Source organism: Schizosaccharomyces japonicus (assembly GCF_000149845.2).
Source record: "Schizosaccharomyces japonicus yFS275 unplaced genomic scaffold supercont5.3, whole genome shotgun sequence".
In the NCBI taxonomy this organism is placed as follows: Eukaryota; Fungi; Ascomycota; class Schizosaccharomycetes; order Schizosaccharomycetales; family Schizosaccharomycetaceae; genus Schizosaccharomyces; species Schizosaccharomyces japonicus.
In genome coordinates, this window is record NW_011627862.1 from 803584 (window position 1) to 819538 (window position 15955).

At 40.9% G+C, this 15955-nt stretch overlaps 8 protein-coding genes across 8 annotated transcripts; 5 read left to right on the top strand and 3 right to left on the bottom strand.

The window, feature by feature from the left end:
• The first annotated feature begins 32 nt into the window (after positions 1-32).
• Positions 33-1534, top strand: SJAG_04470 (septin Spn7). The gene is made up of 5 exons (XM_002175531.2): positions 33-268; positions 319-400; positions 469-562; positions 611-1122; positions 1171-1534. Exons 1-5 carry the CDS (start codon positions 76-78, stop codon positions 1373-1375), a joined length of 1086 nt encoding a protein of 361 aa, XP_002175567.2. The 5' UTR covers positions 33-75; the 3' UTR covers positions 1376-1534.
• Positions 1470-3376, top strand: SJAG_04469 (HAL protein kinase Ppk24). The gene is made up of 2 exons (XM_002175530.2): positions 1470-2720; positions 2771-3376. The coding sequence occupies exons 1-2, from the start codon at positions 1751-1753 to the stop codon at positions 3202-3204; spliced, it is 1404 nt and encodes a 467-aa protein (XP_002175566.1). The 5' UTR covers positions 1470-1750; the 3' UTR covers positions 3205-3376.
• SJAG_04468 (STE/STE11/CDC15 protein kinase Cdc7) lies at positions 3350-7905 on the top strand. The gene is made up of 13 exons (XM_002175529.2): positions 3350-3500; positions 3536-3670; positions 3709-3738; positions 3787-3851; positions 3897-4150; positions 4203-4661; positions 4705-5060; positions 5106-5166; positions 5206-5366; positions 5421-5481; positions 5525-5643; positions 5692-5826; positions 5869-7905. The coding sequence occupies exons 1-13, from the start codon at positions 3471-3473 to the stop codon at positions 7300-7302; spliced, it is 3300 nt and encodes a 1099-aa protein (XP_002175565.2). The 5' UTR covers positions 3350-3470; the 3' UTR covers positions 7303-7905.
• Positions 7086-8323, bottom strand: SJAG_06431 (hypothetical protein). Its single transcript, XM_011050757.1, has 3 exons — positions 7832-8323; positions 7656-7765; positions 7086-7603 (listed from the first exon to the last, which is right to left on the bottom strand). The coding sequence occupies exons 1-3, from the start codon at positions 7925-7927 to the stop codon at positions 7423-7425; spliced, it is 387 nt and encodes a 128-aa protein (XP_011049059.1). The 5' UTR covers positions 7928-8323; the 3' UTR covers positions 7086-7422.
• Positions 8047-10473, top strand: SJAG_04467 (nicotinamidase). Its single transcript, XM_002175528.2, has one exon. It carries the CDS (start codon positions 8267-8269, stop codon positions 8906-8908), a length of 642 nt encoding a protein of 213 aa, XP_002175564.1. The 5' UTR covers positions 8047-8266; the 3' UTR covers positions 8909-10473.
• SJAG_04466 (arrestin) lies at positions 8260-10404 on the bottom strand. Its single transcript, XM_002175527.2, has 2 exons — positions 9761-10404; positions 8260-9713 (listed from the first exon to the last, which is right to left on the bottom strand). The coding sequence occupies exons 1-2, from the start codon at positions 10264-10266 to the stop codon at positions 8930-8932; spliced, it is 1290 nt and encodes a 429-aa protein (XP_002175563.2). The 5' UTR covers positions 10267-10404; the 3' UTR covers positions 8260-8929.
• Positions 10341-13539, bottom strand: SJAG_04465 (NAK protein kinase Ppk29). Its single transcript, XM_002175526.2, has 2 exons — positions 13033-13539; positions 10341-12934 (listed from the first exon to the last, which is right to left on the bottom strand). The coding sequence occupies exons 1-2, from the start codon at positions 13297-13299 to the stop codon at positions 10688-10690; spliced, it is 2514 nt and encodes an 837-aa protein (XP_002175562.1). The 5' UTR covers positions 13300-13539; the 3' UTR covers positions 10341-10687.
• Positions 13540-14305: 766 nt separating this feature from the next.
• On the top strand, positions 14306-15919 carry SJAG_04464 (ran GDP/GTP exchange factor; the record flags this gene model as incomplete). The annotated part of the gene is made up of 1 exon (XM_002175525.1): positions 14306-15919. The coding sequence occupies one exon, from the start codon at positions 14306-14308 to the stop codon at positions 15917-15919; it is 1614 nt and encodes a 537-aa protein (XP_002175561.1).
• Positions 15920-15955: the final 36 nt, after the last annotated feature.

Genomic DNA, 15955 nt, shown 5'->3' on the forward strand with positions numbered 1-15955 from the left:
GCGCTCGCTTTACCTCCGCAACAGTTGTCGTCCACACATCACCTCAATTATTCATAAACCACGGAATATAACAGAATGCGTAGATTTCAAGCTTCAGTGTTTTCAAAGAAAGGCTTTAAACTCCGGATCATGGCCGTCGGAGCCAGCGGTACCGGTTACAGAACCTTTTTAAACGCATTATGTAGAAAAACGATTTTTGAACCTGAAATCGATGATCCAGCAAAGGCTCATCTTCCAAAACCACTTGAAATTAAACCTTATGAAACTGGTATGGCCGTCGGGAAATTTTAGGAGCACATCGTGGTTGCTAATTTTCAGAAATTGTGGAGAACGGAATTCATGTGGTGTTGACCATCCTTGACGCCTGTAATTTCGGGAATGGCATTGACAATTCACATTGGTTTGTACTTTTCTGCCTCTTGGCTAATGATAATTTTTTACAAACTTCTAGCCTCTAACATGGTCAAGCTTTGATGAAATCTTAAACTATATTGAAAAACAATTTGATAACGTCCTCGTTGAAGAGTCGAGAATTAAAAGAAACGCTCGCTTCATTGATACTGTATGTTCAATTGTGATGGATCTTAAGCCAACTGCTAATTTGGTGCAGCGTGTTCATGCACTGCTTTACTTTATTTATCCTAACGGGCACACCCTTTCCGAATTGGATCTCGTCGCTATGAAAAGATTTTCCAAACGAGTAAACGTCATTCCTGTCATTGGAAAGGCCGATAGCATGAATGAGACTGAACTAGCCTCTTTCAAGCAGGCCGTTATGACTTGTTTGAATGAAAATGAAGTGGAGTACTACAACTTTCCTTATGACGTTGAAGAGGATGATGATTCTGTGGTCGAAGAAAATAAGTATCTCCAGTCATTACTTCCGTTTGCTGTAGCTGGGAGTACTGAGCAACGAGAGGTAAACGGAAAAATGGAATGGGTACGAGACAATTCGTGGGGAACTGTCATCCTCGGTCAGTCTACCCTTTCAGATTTTACAACATTACGCACGGTTTTGTTGCACTCGCACTTGCACGCTTTAAAGCTGTACACTCAAGATGTTTTGTATGAGACCTACCGTACTGAACGTTTCTCAGAAGCACCAGTACCTGTTGTATTACCGTATGTTGGCCTTTTCGTTCGTTCGCCAACTAACAATTAACTTTCTAGAGATGAACAAGGGTTCATTCAACCTCCCATTTTACATTCTACTGTTGAACATAAAGATGAAAATATTAACCCTAAAACCAAGAATTTAGAAGTGAACGCCAAACCTGATTCAGATGTTAAAGCTCCTTCTTCTATAGTTGAAGCATTGCCCGAAACAAATGTGCTGACTGATTCAGCTAAAGCGCCTCTGACTAGCTTAAACTAACTCAAACCAAATGTTTATTGTTTTACTCATAACGCAATGCCAGGTTAACGTGTATCTCGCGGGCGGAAGTTATACGTGCTTTATAATACACAGCATGTGCGTCAGCCGCTGAACTATTTACAGCATAGTTAGTGAATTTACTATATTTTATTACGTGGTTGCGTCTAAACGTGACATGATTTGCCTTGGATTTTTGTTTTTGATTTGTTGGGTCAATGAGCCGTTTAATGTGAATGGGATTAAAACACTTGAGAAAGTATGGAAAGGGAAACGCAAACTGAACAAGTATTTATTTGACAATCCTCTTTAACGAACTGTACTGCTTACTTTGTAAAAGTGGGCTTCTTACATTAGAACTCAATCAACTCTTTTATTATGGAGATAAATGAGGAACCTCCTGTTCAATCTTATGGTTTAGAGACAGCATGCTCTTCCTTGCCAGACTTAATAACAAGCGATGACAATATTGCACTCAATTCAGCTGGAGATGATGACCTTCTTGTAGCTAGAAAGCAGTCTGGTAGCTTTCTTACTAAAATACGATCGTTAAGTCTGGGGAGGATTATGAGACGAGAGAAAGCCGAAAAACTTGATCTGGATGTGGCCTGTGAGAAGATCAAAATTCATGAACTGAATTCTTGGAATGATAAGTTGAAAATGTTGCTTGAACATAAGTACAATGAGGAAGATACATCCGTGGATGAGATTATTGAGGAGGCATTTAACAACCTATCATTTTTGTTCCCTAACTTTCAGGAACGTTACAGATTAGAACGAAGAAATCCAATAGGAATTGGTACGACTGCGAGTATTCATCTCATATCGGACAAAAAAAAAGAGAATCGCCGAGAGAAAAGTTACTTTATCGCAAAACGATTCCGGTTGGAAAGAAACAAACAGCAAAGTACAGCTTCTGTGAAAAAATGTTTGCTTGAATGGGCTATTCATTCGCAACTGGAGCACCCAAACATTGTTAAAATTCACAGTGCATGCTTTGCGGAAGCGAATTTTCTTTCCAAAACCTCGTACTTGTGTCTTATTCAAGACTATTGTTCTCATGGCGATCTTTTAACCCACCTTTTGGAAAAGCATCTGACACAGGATGATAAAAACTGTTTCCTAAAACAGATATTGCAAGCAATCGCTTATGTTCATTCCAAAGGAATTGCACATTTAGACATAAAGCCTGACAATATTCTCTTGGCCCCAGATGGACGGCTCCAGCTAACTGACTTCGGTACCAGCGTGCTTGTTTCTCCTGAACATTATTACACAAGGATGAAAACATGTAGAGGCATGAGTGGCACATTTCCCTATGCTGCACCAGAAGTGAACGAGGATGCTGGTAAGGCTAGCGTTATACAATTGACAAAAAAAGCTAACCACGTTTTACAGCGTATAGTGGGATATCTGCAGACTTGTTTTCAACGGGTGTGTTGTTGTTCACGTTATTTTGTGAGTCTTTTCCATTCCAGAAGGCAAGTATTGAGGACACACACTACTCCCAATTATCTAATTTTTATGAGGCTCTTTGCAAAGATAGTGATGCTTTTGGATCTCCCGAAACGTTTCGCTTGTTAAAGGGCGTCCCCTCGTTCAGACTTTTTCACTCTATTCCGTTAGGTGCAAAACGTATAATCATGGCTATGATGCATCCGAACCCGAGTATGCGACCGGATATCACCGTCATTCGACGAAGGAAATGGGTACAGCAAATCAACTGTTGCTGCGATGAAGACCAGCTTGATACTCCCGAGTTGGTTGATGTCTCTCTGCCTATTAAGAATCTTAAAGGCTTAAAACTGATCCATCATCACGCTCTTAGTTAATCTTTGCCAATTCAGGCTGGATACTTTTCATCTTAAACTTTTCTTTACTTAGCTTGGTTGAACTTCGCAAACAATTTTCCTAAACAGCTCGGACTTTTTCTGCATATAAATATTAAATACTTTTTTTCATAGCATCAGTGAACATAAGCTTTCAATATGCATGTCTTATACACGTTTTGTCATTTAGAGTTTAAATGAAATAGTTCAGGTAGTGACCTCGTTAACATTTACCAAACGCTGGATACCAAAAAGCACGAGTAAAAACGATGCAAGAGCATCAACAAGAGCCCTTAATTGTATGTTTACGTATACAACCTGTTCTAACTTTTAGACCTTGGGTGATTGCTTGGGAAAGGGTGCTTTTGGAACAGTATATCGTGGACTTAATATGCAAAATGGAGAAACGGTAGCTGTAAAAAAGATTAAGCTCTCAAAGATGCTTAAGACCAATCTGCAGGTTATTCAAGTATGATTATTTTATAGAAGACGCGCTCTAACCTTAAGACTGAAATAGAACTACTAAAGAAATTGGATGTATGACAGGTCTACGCTCCAGATCCTCAAGTTACTAATGTGAATAAGCATCCAAACATTGTAAAGTACCGTGGTACATTTAAAACTGATGATTCTCTATGTCTTGTTCTTGAGTAAGTTCCTTTTGTTGTTTTTAAGTCTAACTCAAAATTGTCAAGATACTGTGAAAATGGATCTTTGCACTCAATCTGTAAAAGTTTTGGAAAAATGCCTGAACATCTTGTTGCAGTATATACTAGTCAAGTCTTGCAAGGTCTAGTCTACCTACACGACCAGGGTGTCATTCATCGAGATGTCAAGGGAGCAAACATTTTGACAACGAAAGATGGAACATTAAAGCTCGCAGATTTTGGAGTTGCGACACAATCAAATGGGTTTGATGATAGAGCCGTCGTGGGAAGTCCGTATTGGAGTAAGTAATTGTGTTTATCTTGAGAACAAATTACTAAATTTTAAAAACACAGTGGCACCTGAGGTAATTGAACTTAATGGGGCAACAACAAGCTCAGATGTATGGAGTGTTGGATGTACAGTTATTGAATTGTTGGAAGGAAAACCTCCTTACTTTGACCTTGATCCCGCTCCAGCTTTGTTTCGAATGGTAAAGGATGATCATCCTCCTATTCCCGCCAATATTTCTCAAGCTGCCAAGGATTTTCTATTGGAATGTTTTCAAAAGGATCCTAATTTGCGAGTTAGTTCGCGGAAACTCCTACGGCATCCATGGGTGAAGGCGCATCGAATTACAACGAAATTTTCAGAGGCTATAGATGAGGTCCAACGGTATAACGAACGATTTCATACAACAGCCGCTTTCAAGCCGAAACCCAAACAGCTTCCCGTCGTGAACACGACATTTGAGGATGAACAACCACAAGCCCAACCATTGAGACCATCTTTTGTGGAATCTACGAGAAAGACTGGTACGTATTTCTTAAAGCTGATTGATTTATTAATCAAGTTCAGACGTTTGGGACAATGACTTTATTCTTGAAAATGATCGCCTAAAAAACAGTACCATTGAGAAGGTCTCATATAAACACAAAAAAGTACAGGCAAAAGAGGTGAAACCAACTGCTTCAGAAAACTGGGATACGGATTATGTTGGTAGCCTTCACATTCCCGACGGTGTGCTTCAAAAGTCGAAGAAATGTTCAGCACTTTCTGGCAATCTCAAAACTTCTCAAAGTCCAGCGGCTTCCAAACCTTTAAGCGAAAGTAAAAACAAGGATGAATTGACCAAAATTCAAAGAAGTTCTTCAAATGCCTCAAATGCTCATGACCCAAAAAAGAAAATGGAAAGAATCACTCAAAGGGTTCCGGTATGTGTTTACGGCTGCATAACCGCTTGACTAACTTTAATTTAGACCAAGCTCACACACTCTATTGATGAGCTTAATGCATCTCATCAAAGACATTTTTCTGCTGGCATGTGTAAACTTTTTGTATAATACTAACAGAGCGCAGAGTTAAAGGAGCCTGTTCCAGATAATGTTTTAAAATATGTTGAAACAGAAAAAGACCTTGAGTATTCAGACCTTTTTACTGTTACTTCTATCAAAGTCTGTGATAATAAGAAGATGAAGGGTTTGGAGACAGTGATGCTCAGCAAATCTACCACCATGACTGTAAGTAATATTTGAGTTACGTTTCGTTTAATTAACCTATTAACCTAAATAAAGGATGACACAACTGATGAGGATGACATTTTTGATGATATCGAAGAGTCTTTTGAGGAATTAGGTTTGTAAACTTAATTAAGTAGCCATTCTAACCTCATATCAAGACTCTGAAAAAAGAAATGCTCTCGATAGACGGACGTCCATGGTTGAGAGACTGCATGCGTGCTTCGAAACTCTAAATTCCAAAACTTTGTCAGAACGCGAAATCGCAGTTGAAGAACTGGTATAAATAAACCTTTCATTAAGTCGAAATGTATTGACTAACATACAGGATGCATTATTGAATGAAGAACCTAGTTTAAAGTCGGAGCTTCTTTCACATTATGGAATGATATCCCTTGTGGAGATACTGCAAATAACGGCGTCTGCCAAGACACAATTACAGCTTCTTCGAGTAATAGTAACTGTACGTTGTATTTGGAAGGAATTCATCACTTACACAAAATAGCTTGTCTATAACGATGCAAATACACTTCATAAACTGTGCTTGTCTGGCGGCTTATCTGTGATTTTGGCTTTTACCGATAAAAAGTTTCCCTCTGACATACGCTATGAAACGGCAATTTTCGTGCAGCAAATGTGTCAATTGAGTCAAATCCTGTTACAGATTTTTCTTAGCGGACAAGGTTTACAGGTCTTAACACAGTTCTTACTCGAAGACTATAAAAACGATCGAGATCTTGTAATTGTCGGTGTGTTTGGTGTATGGAAAGTTCTAAAACATCAAGAGATTATCTCGAAAAACGATGTTTGTCGAATTTTGGTGCGGCTTAAAGCACAAGAGCCCTTATCCAAAATATTTTTGAAAGCCTTAGCCTCGGATGATAATGTTTCAAAAGAGTGTCTTTCTCATACTGCTGACATTCTTTTGACACTTTCACAAGCCGACGGGTTTGTGAAGGAATCTCTTGCAAGTGTGACAGTCTTGCGAAGATTATTGCGGGTATTATTTTATCTACCTCAAAATGTCCTTGTCATAATGCTCAAGTTTATTAAAAATTTGTCAATGGTTCCTCAGGCGTTGGATGTTTTACGTGAAGTTAATGCCGTTCAGATCCTAACAGAAATATTGAAGGAATCGAAGACAAAATCATACACGAAAGAAGTCATTAACCAAGCACTTGCGGCCTTGTACAATCTTTGTAGACTTCACCGCGAGTCACAAGAAATTGCTGTATATTCTGGTGTCGTTCCTATTTTGCAGTTTATTACGGCAACTGAAAAGTTTATGAAGGAATTTGCTTTGCCAATTCTATTTGCTCTTCCTAGAGCTGGAAAAACATGCAGAAAGTACTTGTGGCATTATCATCTGCTTCAATTCTACATTAACTTGCTACTTGATCCCAACTGGCAATCCACCGCGTTGGACTCTATTTCGAACTGGCTGCAATATGAAACAGTAGCTGTTAAACGGGTTCTTTGCGAAGACAAAAACGTGTCAACAATTCGAAAACTAATTAGTAGCTGCTCTAACGCGTCCCTGAACCGGCTTGTAGGTTCTCTGTGCCAGATCTGTCAGCGATGTCCGACACTTGCTGCTGAACTTTGTGATACATCCGTTCTTATAAAAATTAAAGAACGCCTAGCAACGCGAAAAACACGGCCGGAAGTTTTGGTTTCTTTACTTAAATTGCTAAAGTTTATATGTGCCAATAATCCTTCTAGTCACGGTTTACTTTCTCAAATTGAGATGAGAGATTTTATTATTCAACTATATGAAGGGACGGATTCTATCCTTGTGAAAGAATTAACACATGAACTACTTGACGCACCATGGTTGTCTCGTGATGAGGCATCTTTTCAGTACAAGCACTTCCGACGAATCTCAAATATGCAACCTCCAAGTAATCCAGTTTTTTTGAAAGCACGTCCCCGTAAGTAGCGATGTATTCATTCTTTATGTTCAAAGAATACGAATACACTATTGAGTCATTTACGAGGCCGTTGCTTAGTAATATAGACAGTATTCTGACAAGTTTGTTACCATAATAAAACTTAAGGATTAGTTATATCTTGGAGACTCTTCGGGAGATGGTGTGTAATCACCACTTGTATAGGATGACATTGAGGAAATGGACTTTGACCGGGACCTTGTATTTGTTGAAAGAGGCCTTTCATTAGCATAATCTAGTCCAAACTTTTCTGTTAGGTTCTCTCTTAATAATTCATCTGCTAGAAGGTTTCTGAAAGCTTGGTTAATATAAAGAAAAGTTACTTCGTTTGTCTGACCTATACCTCTGTTCTTTTGTGATATTTTCCCTAGACTGTTGCTCTTCTTCCCTCTTCGTTTTTGTCTTTTTTAGTATACTGGCAAATTGCTGTGTGCGACTTGGCCTTTTTTTATACTGTTGCATGTTAGTATATGAATTATGTTACTCATTCGTTTGACAACAACGGATTTAGCTACTTACGACTCTCTCATTTTTGCATTGATATGTGTAATGACCATGTTCAAAGCATTTTTGACAAACCGCTTGTGAACCGGAATCACGCTGAATCCGTTTCATCTTTTAGGTAGAACTTGTAGAATAGTAAAAGCAGTTACTAAGTGAAGAGATATTCCTGTTAGTAAGATACCAAGTTTGTAAAGTGATCGAGTTCTAATGAATTGATTCCGCTCCCTTCTGTAGATTTAAATGAAAAGATGAGATAGATCGTTAAAAACAAAGACAACGTAGTAAGAATTGTGTATTTTTTTGGAAAAAATATATCTTTTTACTGTTTTAGAACAGGGAGAAAACGGGCGTCTAATTGTATAAGCGGGCTTGCCTTCCTATAAACCCCGCTTCACCGCAAACAGGTTTAAAGCGCTATTCGTTTCTCACACATACGCTCTTTCAATCATTATGACTACTAAAACAGCTCTTATTATCGTCGATGTTCAGAATGACTTTGTTTTGGATGACGCCCCATTAAAGGTTAACGGTGTCGCAGATATCATTCCTAACATAAATTCATTATATAAAGCACATCATTGGGACTTTATTGTTGCCACGAAGGACTTTCATCCTGCTAATCATGTTTCATTTGCAGCTACACACGGTCCGAGTTATAAGCCATTCACTTCATCAATTACCGTTGAAGCCTATGGTCTCAAATATGAACAGAGATTGTGGCCTGTTCATAGCGTTTCAAATACTCCTGGATCGGAATTTTATGAGGGATTAGATACCTCTGCTATCCAAGATGTAGTCTACAAGGGTACAGATCCTAAGGTTGATTCATACTCTGGTTTCTTTGATGCCGCCGGGAAGTCGACGGGTTTGAGGGAAAAGTTAGATTCGAAAGGAATAACAGATGTCGTTGTCGTAGGAATCGCTGGCGACTATTGCGTTCGTGCAACTGCAACTGACAGTCAGAAGTTTTTCAAAACTACAGTTTTAACAGATTGTATTAAGAGTCTAACGGAAGAATCAGAGAAAAAAACAATCGCAGAGCTGAAGCTTCTTGGAATAAAGTTCATCACCTCTGATCAGTTGACAAACTAGAACGACATATAATGCACATCATTAAATACAGAATAAACTTTGACAGGTTTGTAGGCGGGAAGAAGACCCTGTCCAACTAGACAATGATGCCTGTTGATTTGTGTCAACTTCATCCATCAAACTTGTGTCTGTTAATACCGGCCGATTTTTAAGCATGTTCTGTAATGGTGTAAGAAATGGATAATGAAAAGAAGAACAGAGCAATGACATGCGTGGAATGATCCGAACGGGTATACTTATTGATGATATCGTTTTTAAACAGGACCCAATCTCGACGTTTAAGGAGTATCGTACCTCGAAATCCGCTCCAACTTCTATCGTGCATGCGTTTTTTGGTATCCAAATATGACACTCGATATCCTGTTCGTTACTGGGTGGGACACCATGCCAATTGTAAGGATTGTTTTTGCGAGTATTGATAGTTTCACTTTTTATGGTTTCTGTTTTCTGTTTCTTAATTACCCCAGAGGAGGTGCAACGGCCTTCAGAATTTCGAATTCTAGAATTCGTGAAAACTAATAGATTCCGTTTAAGTGTTAATTTTAAACGCGTGAGGCGCTTATCTGAAGCATTTTGAATTCTCAACTGAACAGCTATTGGATCTCCACTCATGTAAGCCGTTCTATACAGTCTAGCAACAATTGTAGCTGTTTTGGAGTTTTTGACGTTTGGATGACAATCAGTTTCGTTAGACAAAATCATTTGTTTTGTTTCCGTAACTGAGGGCGGTATCGTTGGATATAGCTCTATCTGTTTGAACGTACGGATATCATGAACCGTTTCATTATGCTTGAAAATAAGGCTCCTGTTTTGGTTAGCAAAAACCGTTTTTTATGTAAAGCAGTTTCATACACGGAAACGAAGTAACACACTCGAATGTTCTTGTCTTTATAACTCCCTGGTCCTATGTACTCAGGAAGCCCAATTTTGAAAGGGACACCCAGATGAGTTGTTGATTGAATCCTGATGGAATAATCGTTGGTGTCTTTGTCAGCATATTGCAGCAAAACATTGGGTACAATGTACTTTCGGTCTTGAATCAATTTGTCTCTGCACATAAAAACATCAATAGCCCCAAACTTCCTTTCACAGACACCGATGGCATACGCCTTTATGCGTATTAAATCAATTGCCTCGGTACCGTGCGGCGCATTGACATTAATGTGACCCTGAATACAAGTTTCCTGATGAAATACTGAAGAAGAAAATCTCAAGGACAACTTAACCAAGTCGCTTTCTAACACTGGGTCCATTACAAGTGATTGGATTTTTTCTCTAACCGCATACGTCGGTGTATAGCAAGTTACGATTGCTTCTTTTCGGTTATCCATAATGTTTTTCTTCCTTATCCTCATCATTGTTTCGTTTATAGCTATTAAATAGCCTTAACGATTGATGGCGATGGCTTCACAAAAAGCTTGTTTACATTATTGCTTTTCATAAACAAATCACTAATGTAAACAAACTTTCTCCACAGGGTAACCACGAACACCTAGTTAATAGATATTCATAAAGCAATTGTATTTCTCATTTCTATTACAACAATTGGGTGAAAAAAGTTGGGAATGTTTAAATGAAAGTAAGGATTGCATAAGCTGTGAGCATTCTGCATATCCAACACATGAATTAGGCAGTGATAACAAAGTACACGCTGACAAATAGCCGTCTCACAAGCGATGAACAGGAAAAGAAAGAGAGAAGGTTGGAAAGGGATTTCAAGGTCTTAAAACACGGCCATAAAAAACTAATAAGATGATGAAAAGTCAAGAGTAAAAGGGTTTAAGTGTCTTTGTTTTGAGTAACTTTAGCTTCAGCAACGGAAGAAGCGTACTGTGCATCAAGAGGAATACCCATCTCGACCAAATCCTCAACACTCGACCTCGCCTGTGTAGGCTCGTGGGCTGGTGACTTGCCAGATTTGACACCAGAATGCTTGAACTGAGCCTGCTTCTCAAGTTCTGCTTCAGTGACAGATAACATTTCATTGGACATGTCGCTCGCATAAAAGGGCTCATGCATAGCTGAGCCATGAGATGAACGACGATGTGAAGCTGTGCTTGTTGCAGACACAACAGAAGCAATACTTTCCACAGTAGAATGGTTGGTACCACTGCGATGCAGAGGAAGCTCAACTTCAGATTCGGTAGGCTTTTTCTCAGACATGGCATTAAATATTTCAGCGCCATGTAAACTTTCGGCAAACGATCCGACAGTCAAGGGTTCAGTCGTGCGGTAAAATTCTTCGGAGTGACGTCCAGGCTTTTGATAATTAAACGGCTTAATATAAGGATTCTTTGAAGATTGACGACGAGTAACAGATGCGCTGCGTTCATGGCTAGACGGAACACTTGCTTGCCGACTCAACCCAGCATGACTTGTATAGTCATGCAGCTGACTATCCACCATATTTGGTGCTTGTTGCACCTTTTTAGAGAACTCAGAATACTTTGTAGAATGACGAACGGAAGAGGCACGAGAAAGCTGTGAGAAGCTTTGTTGCACATAGTCCTCCACATTAGAACGACCAGATAAATCTTCTGAAGTTAAAGATGACGGCACAGCCTTATCGTTTTCTGCAACCAAGTTGGGCGTACTCGCCGTCGTTGCTGATGTTTGCACGGGTGAAATTTGAGGCTCCTCACCCTGTTCGTTGTCTGCCTTTTGTAAGAATGCAGCAAACGTATCATCCGCAAGTTTGGCAATTTCATCATTGCGTGCAGAATCGTTTTCTTGATAAGCACTCGTAGCTACCCTGCTTAAAACATTTGCTTCAATTTCACCGATGTCGGGATAACGTTGTTCCACATCCTCAAGCCCAGGCGACGCATGTCCATTGCCCGTGACGCTATTGGAAGCCTCAAAATATGCGGAAGATCGAACTGAAGCACCAGTAACAGTGGTAGATACGGGAAACGGATTCTGGGGAATGTTTAGGTATGAAGCATTATTAATACCATGTAAGGAGTTAGGAGAGGAGCTAGAATAAGCCTGAGATGTAGGCGACAATTGAGAACTGGGCTGCAGTTCAGGATGTGCTCGACCACTTTTGTGTGGTTTCTGTGCCCCTGAGACGGCAGGAGTTGAGACATAAGAATGAGCCAAAAATGGGTTTGAGGACGTGTGCTGTTGGTTTGTGGAAGGTGCAGCGGAGGCAGCGCGGGACGGAAAGTGTGACACGGGAATTTGTTGACCCATGGAATGAGGATGAACAGAGATGGGAGCAGGGATGCTGTGTTGTGTCTTGTACATGGGCTTTACAGGAATACCAGCAGTTTCTGGTAGAGCAGGTGGATTAAGGTAAGAAGAGTTAACTCCTTTATACATGTCACGGAAAGGAAGCTGAGTACCACGCAACATACAGATCTCTTGCTGCACCTGGAAAATGTTCGGACGGCAACATGGGTTTTTGTGGAGCATAGTTGAAATCAACCGCTTTATGTAACCCGAATAAGGAGGAAATGGAGGAAACACGTATGTAGCTGTAACCATGGCTGCCGGACCTTGATTTTCAAAAGGCGTGGTATAATAGCAAAGCTTGTAAAACAAGACACCGAGCGCCCAAATGTCACTCTTTTCATCAATGGCAAAATTGTGAGACATGTCTATCATTTCAGGAGCACGATACTGGTACGTTGTGTACTTTTCAATGTCTGCCTTTATCCGATGACGCTCAGCAGGATTACTAGACATCCGAATGGGCGCACAAACACTGCCAAAATCACAAAGCTTGTAGCAAGTAGGTGAACTGATCAATACGTTCTCAATCTTTAAGTCTCGATGGATGAGAGGAGGTCGTAAGTAGTGCAGGGCAGCTACACCTTGAACGACATCAGACATGATTTTTAACACTTCAGCCTGTGACAAGCGCGTCTGCAGCCTCTGATTCATTAAGTCAATAAGACCACCACCTGCACAATATTCCATTAAGAGTAGAATTTCACAGCCATTTGGCTGGCTTTCTGTGGCAGTAGGAAAAATGCAGGAATCAATGTAGTTGACAATGTGAGGATTTCCACGAAGAAGTTTCTTGAAATAACCGTTAGCAAACTGAACAACCATGAATAACGGAGCATATTTTTTTCTCTTTCTTTACAGCAAGAGGACACTCGCATGTCGTTTCATACCATTGTTTCAATTTCAGTGTGGACATTCTCAAGAGATGCCTCATCTTGAGCATACATACGCTTCATTACACACACAAACGGAGTCCCATCTGTTTTCGATCGTGTACCGACAAGGTACACCTGCGAAAATCCTCCCTCAGACAAGTACCTATCGACAACCACCGTGTATTTCCCTACAAGGAAGCTTGAACCTACCGGAAGCTTCTGTCCATCAAACGGTTCAATCATTTTCGCCGAAGCAGCAGTCTTGGAGCTCGTTTCCTGCATTCTGATTCTGTAACACGCCTTCTCAAGTAATTTTATGAATTAAGAGACACGAACAACGAGCGAAGACGAAACGTACAGTAAAAGCAAACTGTGGGTTAAAACAAAAAACGAAAACGATGCAAGACAAATTGCGTTCGGTGAAGTGAATGCTTCTGAGAAACCGCACCACAACTGTTTTGCAGAAGAACCGGCGGACCCGTTAGTTGGGAGAAGGGAGATGTGGGTTTGTTCGAGTTGGTGGGTATAGTGGTTGGGTGAGGGAAACTTGGTGGATGCTGTAGTAAGCCGAGGCTTTCCGTAGCAGATTCAAACCAAAGATGAGAAGAACGGAGTTTAAGATCATTGGAGATAAACCTTTGAATGTTAGTAAAAGGAATCATCTTGCTGGAGTGTTGTTTTCAGCCATAGGTTTATTTGCGACGGAGTAGAATCCTAACGAGCGACAAACGGAATAGCGGAAGCGATACGAATAGCTTGTTCAACTCAATTGCGTGCATTTGTATGCGGTTAATCTATGAATACCATAATTTTCTGTGTGTTTTTCTGAACACCAGTAGAAATGTTCTTCAGAAATCGCTTAAATGGCTAAAAAATCATACAAACTGTGTTCTTAGTTTACATACAGAAACATAAAGTATTAACCATGTGTAGCTATATAACACATTTTCATTATTCAATAAAAGAAGGAAAGAAAACCGCCAGTATATTCACTCCACGTCATTCTCGCTTCCCTTCATTTAAAGTTTTTATCTCTGTCGCAACGTTTCGCGTAGATAAACCTTATATACGAATAACTTCTTTCACCTCTTTCTGAGCTAAACGAACTCCCCGTCCACAATAACTAGCTAAGAAAACTTGCTAAGTGTTCAGCGCTCAAACGCGTCTCTTTTGGTATGAATTTTATGTAGTTGGCGTCTCGTTGGCGATATATTGGATACCCTCGAGCGTGTGTTCTCGAATGTTGAGATTTGCGGTTTTTTCCTTACTAATACCGTGCTGACAGAAAATGCTGGGAACTTGGAAGTCGCTGAAATCAAAAGAAATCCGTAGACGGTATGGAAGCTACCTGAGGATGAAGGCGATGACTGAAAAACGCCGTCAGCGAGCCGTAGAAGCGACAGAGGAACACGACGATGAGCATCGTCCCATAAAACGATCACGTACCGGCCTCGTTACATCCAAAACGACACAACCTGCCTTTCACGCGCATCGTCTGAACCATGTGCCCAAGGCTCCTACACACTTATTAAATGTGTACGTTTTCGGTTCGGGTTCAATGAATGAGCTTGGTATGGCTGATGACGATGTTGATGTTATTTACCGGCCTCGTCTTAACCCTTCTCTTACTCGTGAAAAAGCCGGTGTCGTCACGTTGGCTGTCGGCGGCATGCATACTGCTGTAGTAACGCATGATGGCCGTGTTCTTACCTGGGGTGTCAATGATGACTTCGCACTTGGTCGTTTAACAAAGAATCAAGTCGACGAAGATGGTGAGCCTATTGACAACGATACATTGGAGGGCACACCCTATCCTGTTGAAGGCGAACTTTTGAACAAGCACGTGGTCAAAGTCGTGTGCAGCGATAACTTGACAGTCGCCATCACAGACGAGGGCGAGTGCTATGCATGGGGAACATTCCGTTGCTCGGACGGTATTTTGGGCTTCAGTGCCACTCAAAAGCATTCACCAAGTCCTACGAAGATTGATATCCCCGAAGTTGCCGATGTGGCTGTTGGAACGGACCATGTATTGGCATTGACAACGGCTGGACAGGTATATGCTTGGGGAAACGGCCAGCAATGTCAATTAGGCCGAGAAATACCAGAAGCTGTGAGAAAAGAGGGCCTGGTACCTCATTTGCTCAACCTAAAAAACATTCTCGCTGTCGGTGCTGGCTCTTATCACTCTTTTGCTGTTGATCGTGATGGCCGTGTGTATGCTTGGGGCTTGAATGCTGCCCGCCAGTGCGGTATTTACTACGAAAATAATGATGAGGGTGTGATTGTGAAAGAGCCAACGCTTGTTGAAGCTCTTGCGCCTTTCAAGGTTGAGTCTATTACCGGTGGTGAGCATCATTCTATGGCTATTTTACGCGGCGGCCGTGTACTTGCCTGGGGTCGTCACGATCGTCACCAACTTGGTATTCCTGAAGAAGAGTTGCCTTCCACCGTCCTTCGTGATGATCGCGGTAACATTTACTCAGTTCCGATTCCCACAATTGTGCCTAGTCTTGTTGACATTGTCCAGGTCTGCTGCGGTACCCATCACAATCTTGCCATTGACAAACACGGAAAAGCCTTCTCTTGGGGTTCTGGCGAAAACTACGAAGTCGGTCAAGGTACAGACGATGAAGACGTTGCTATTCCGACTCTTATACGCTCAAAAGCCATTAAAGATGTTGCTATTAAGGTCGTCGGAGCCGGCGGCCAATTTTCGGTGATTGCCGGTCTTCCCACCGAGTCAACAACACCGAAGATCACCGAAAAAACACCGGCTGTTGTGAGAACTACAGAAGACGTCTCGTCCCAATCAGGCAGTATTACTTCTGCATTTACTGCTACAAGTTCAGTTTTTGTCAAAGACACGACTGTCACAGAAACAGTTTACACGTCTAATTAATTTCTTGCTGCGAATTGCCAATTTGCGCATTTGATG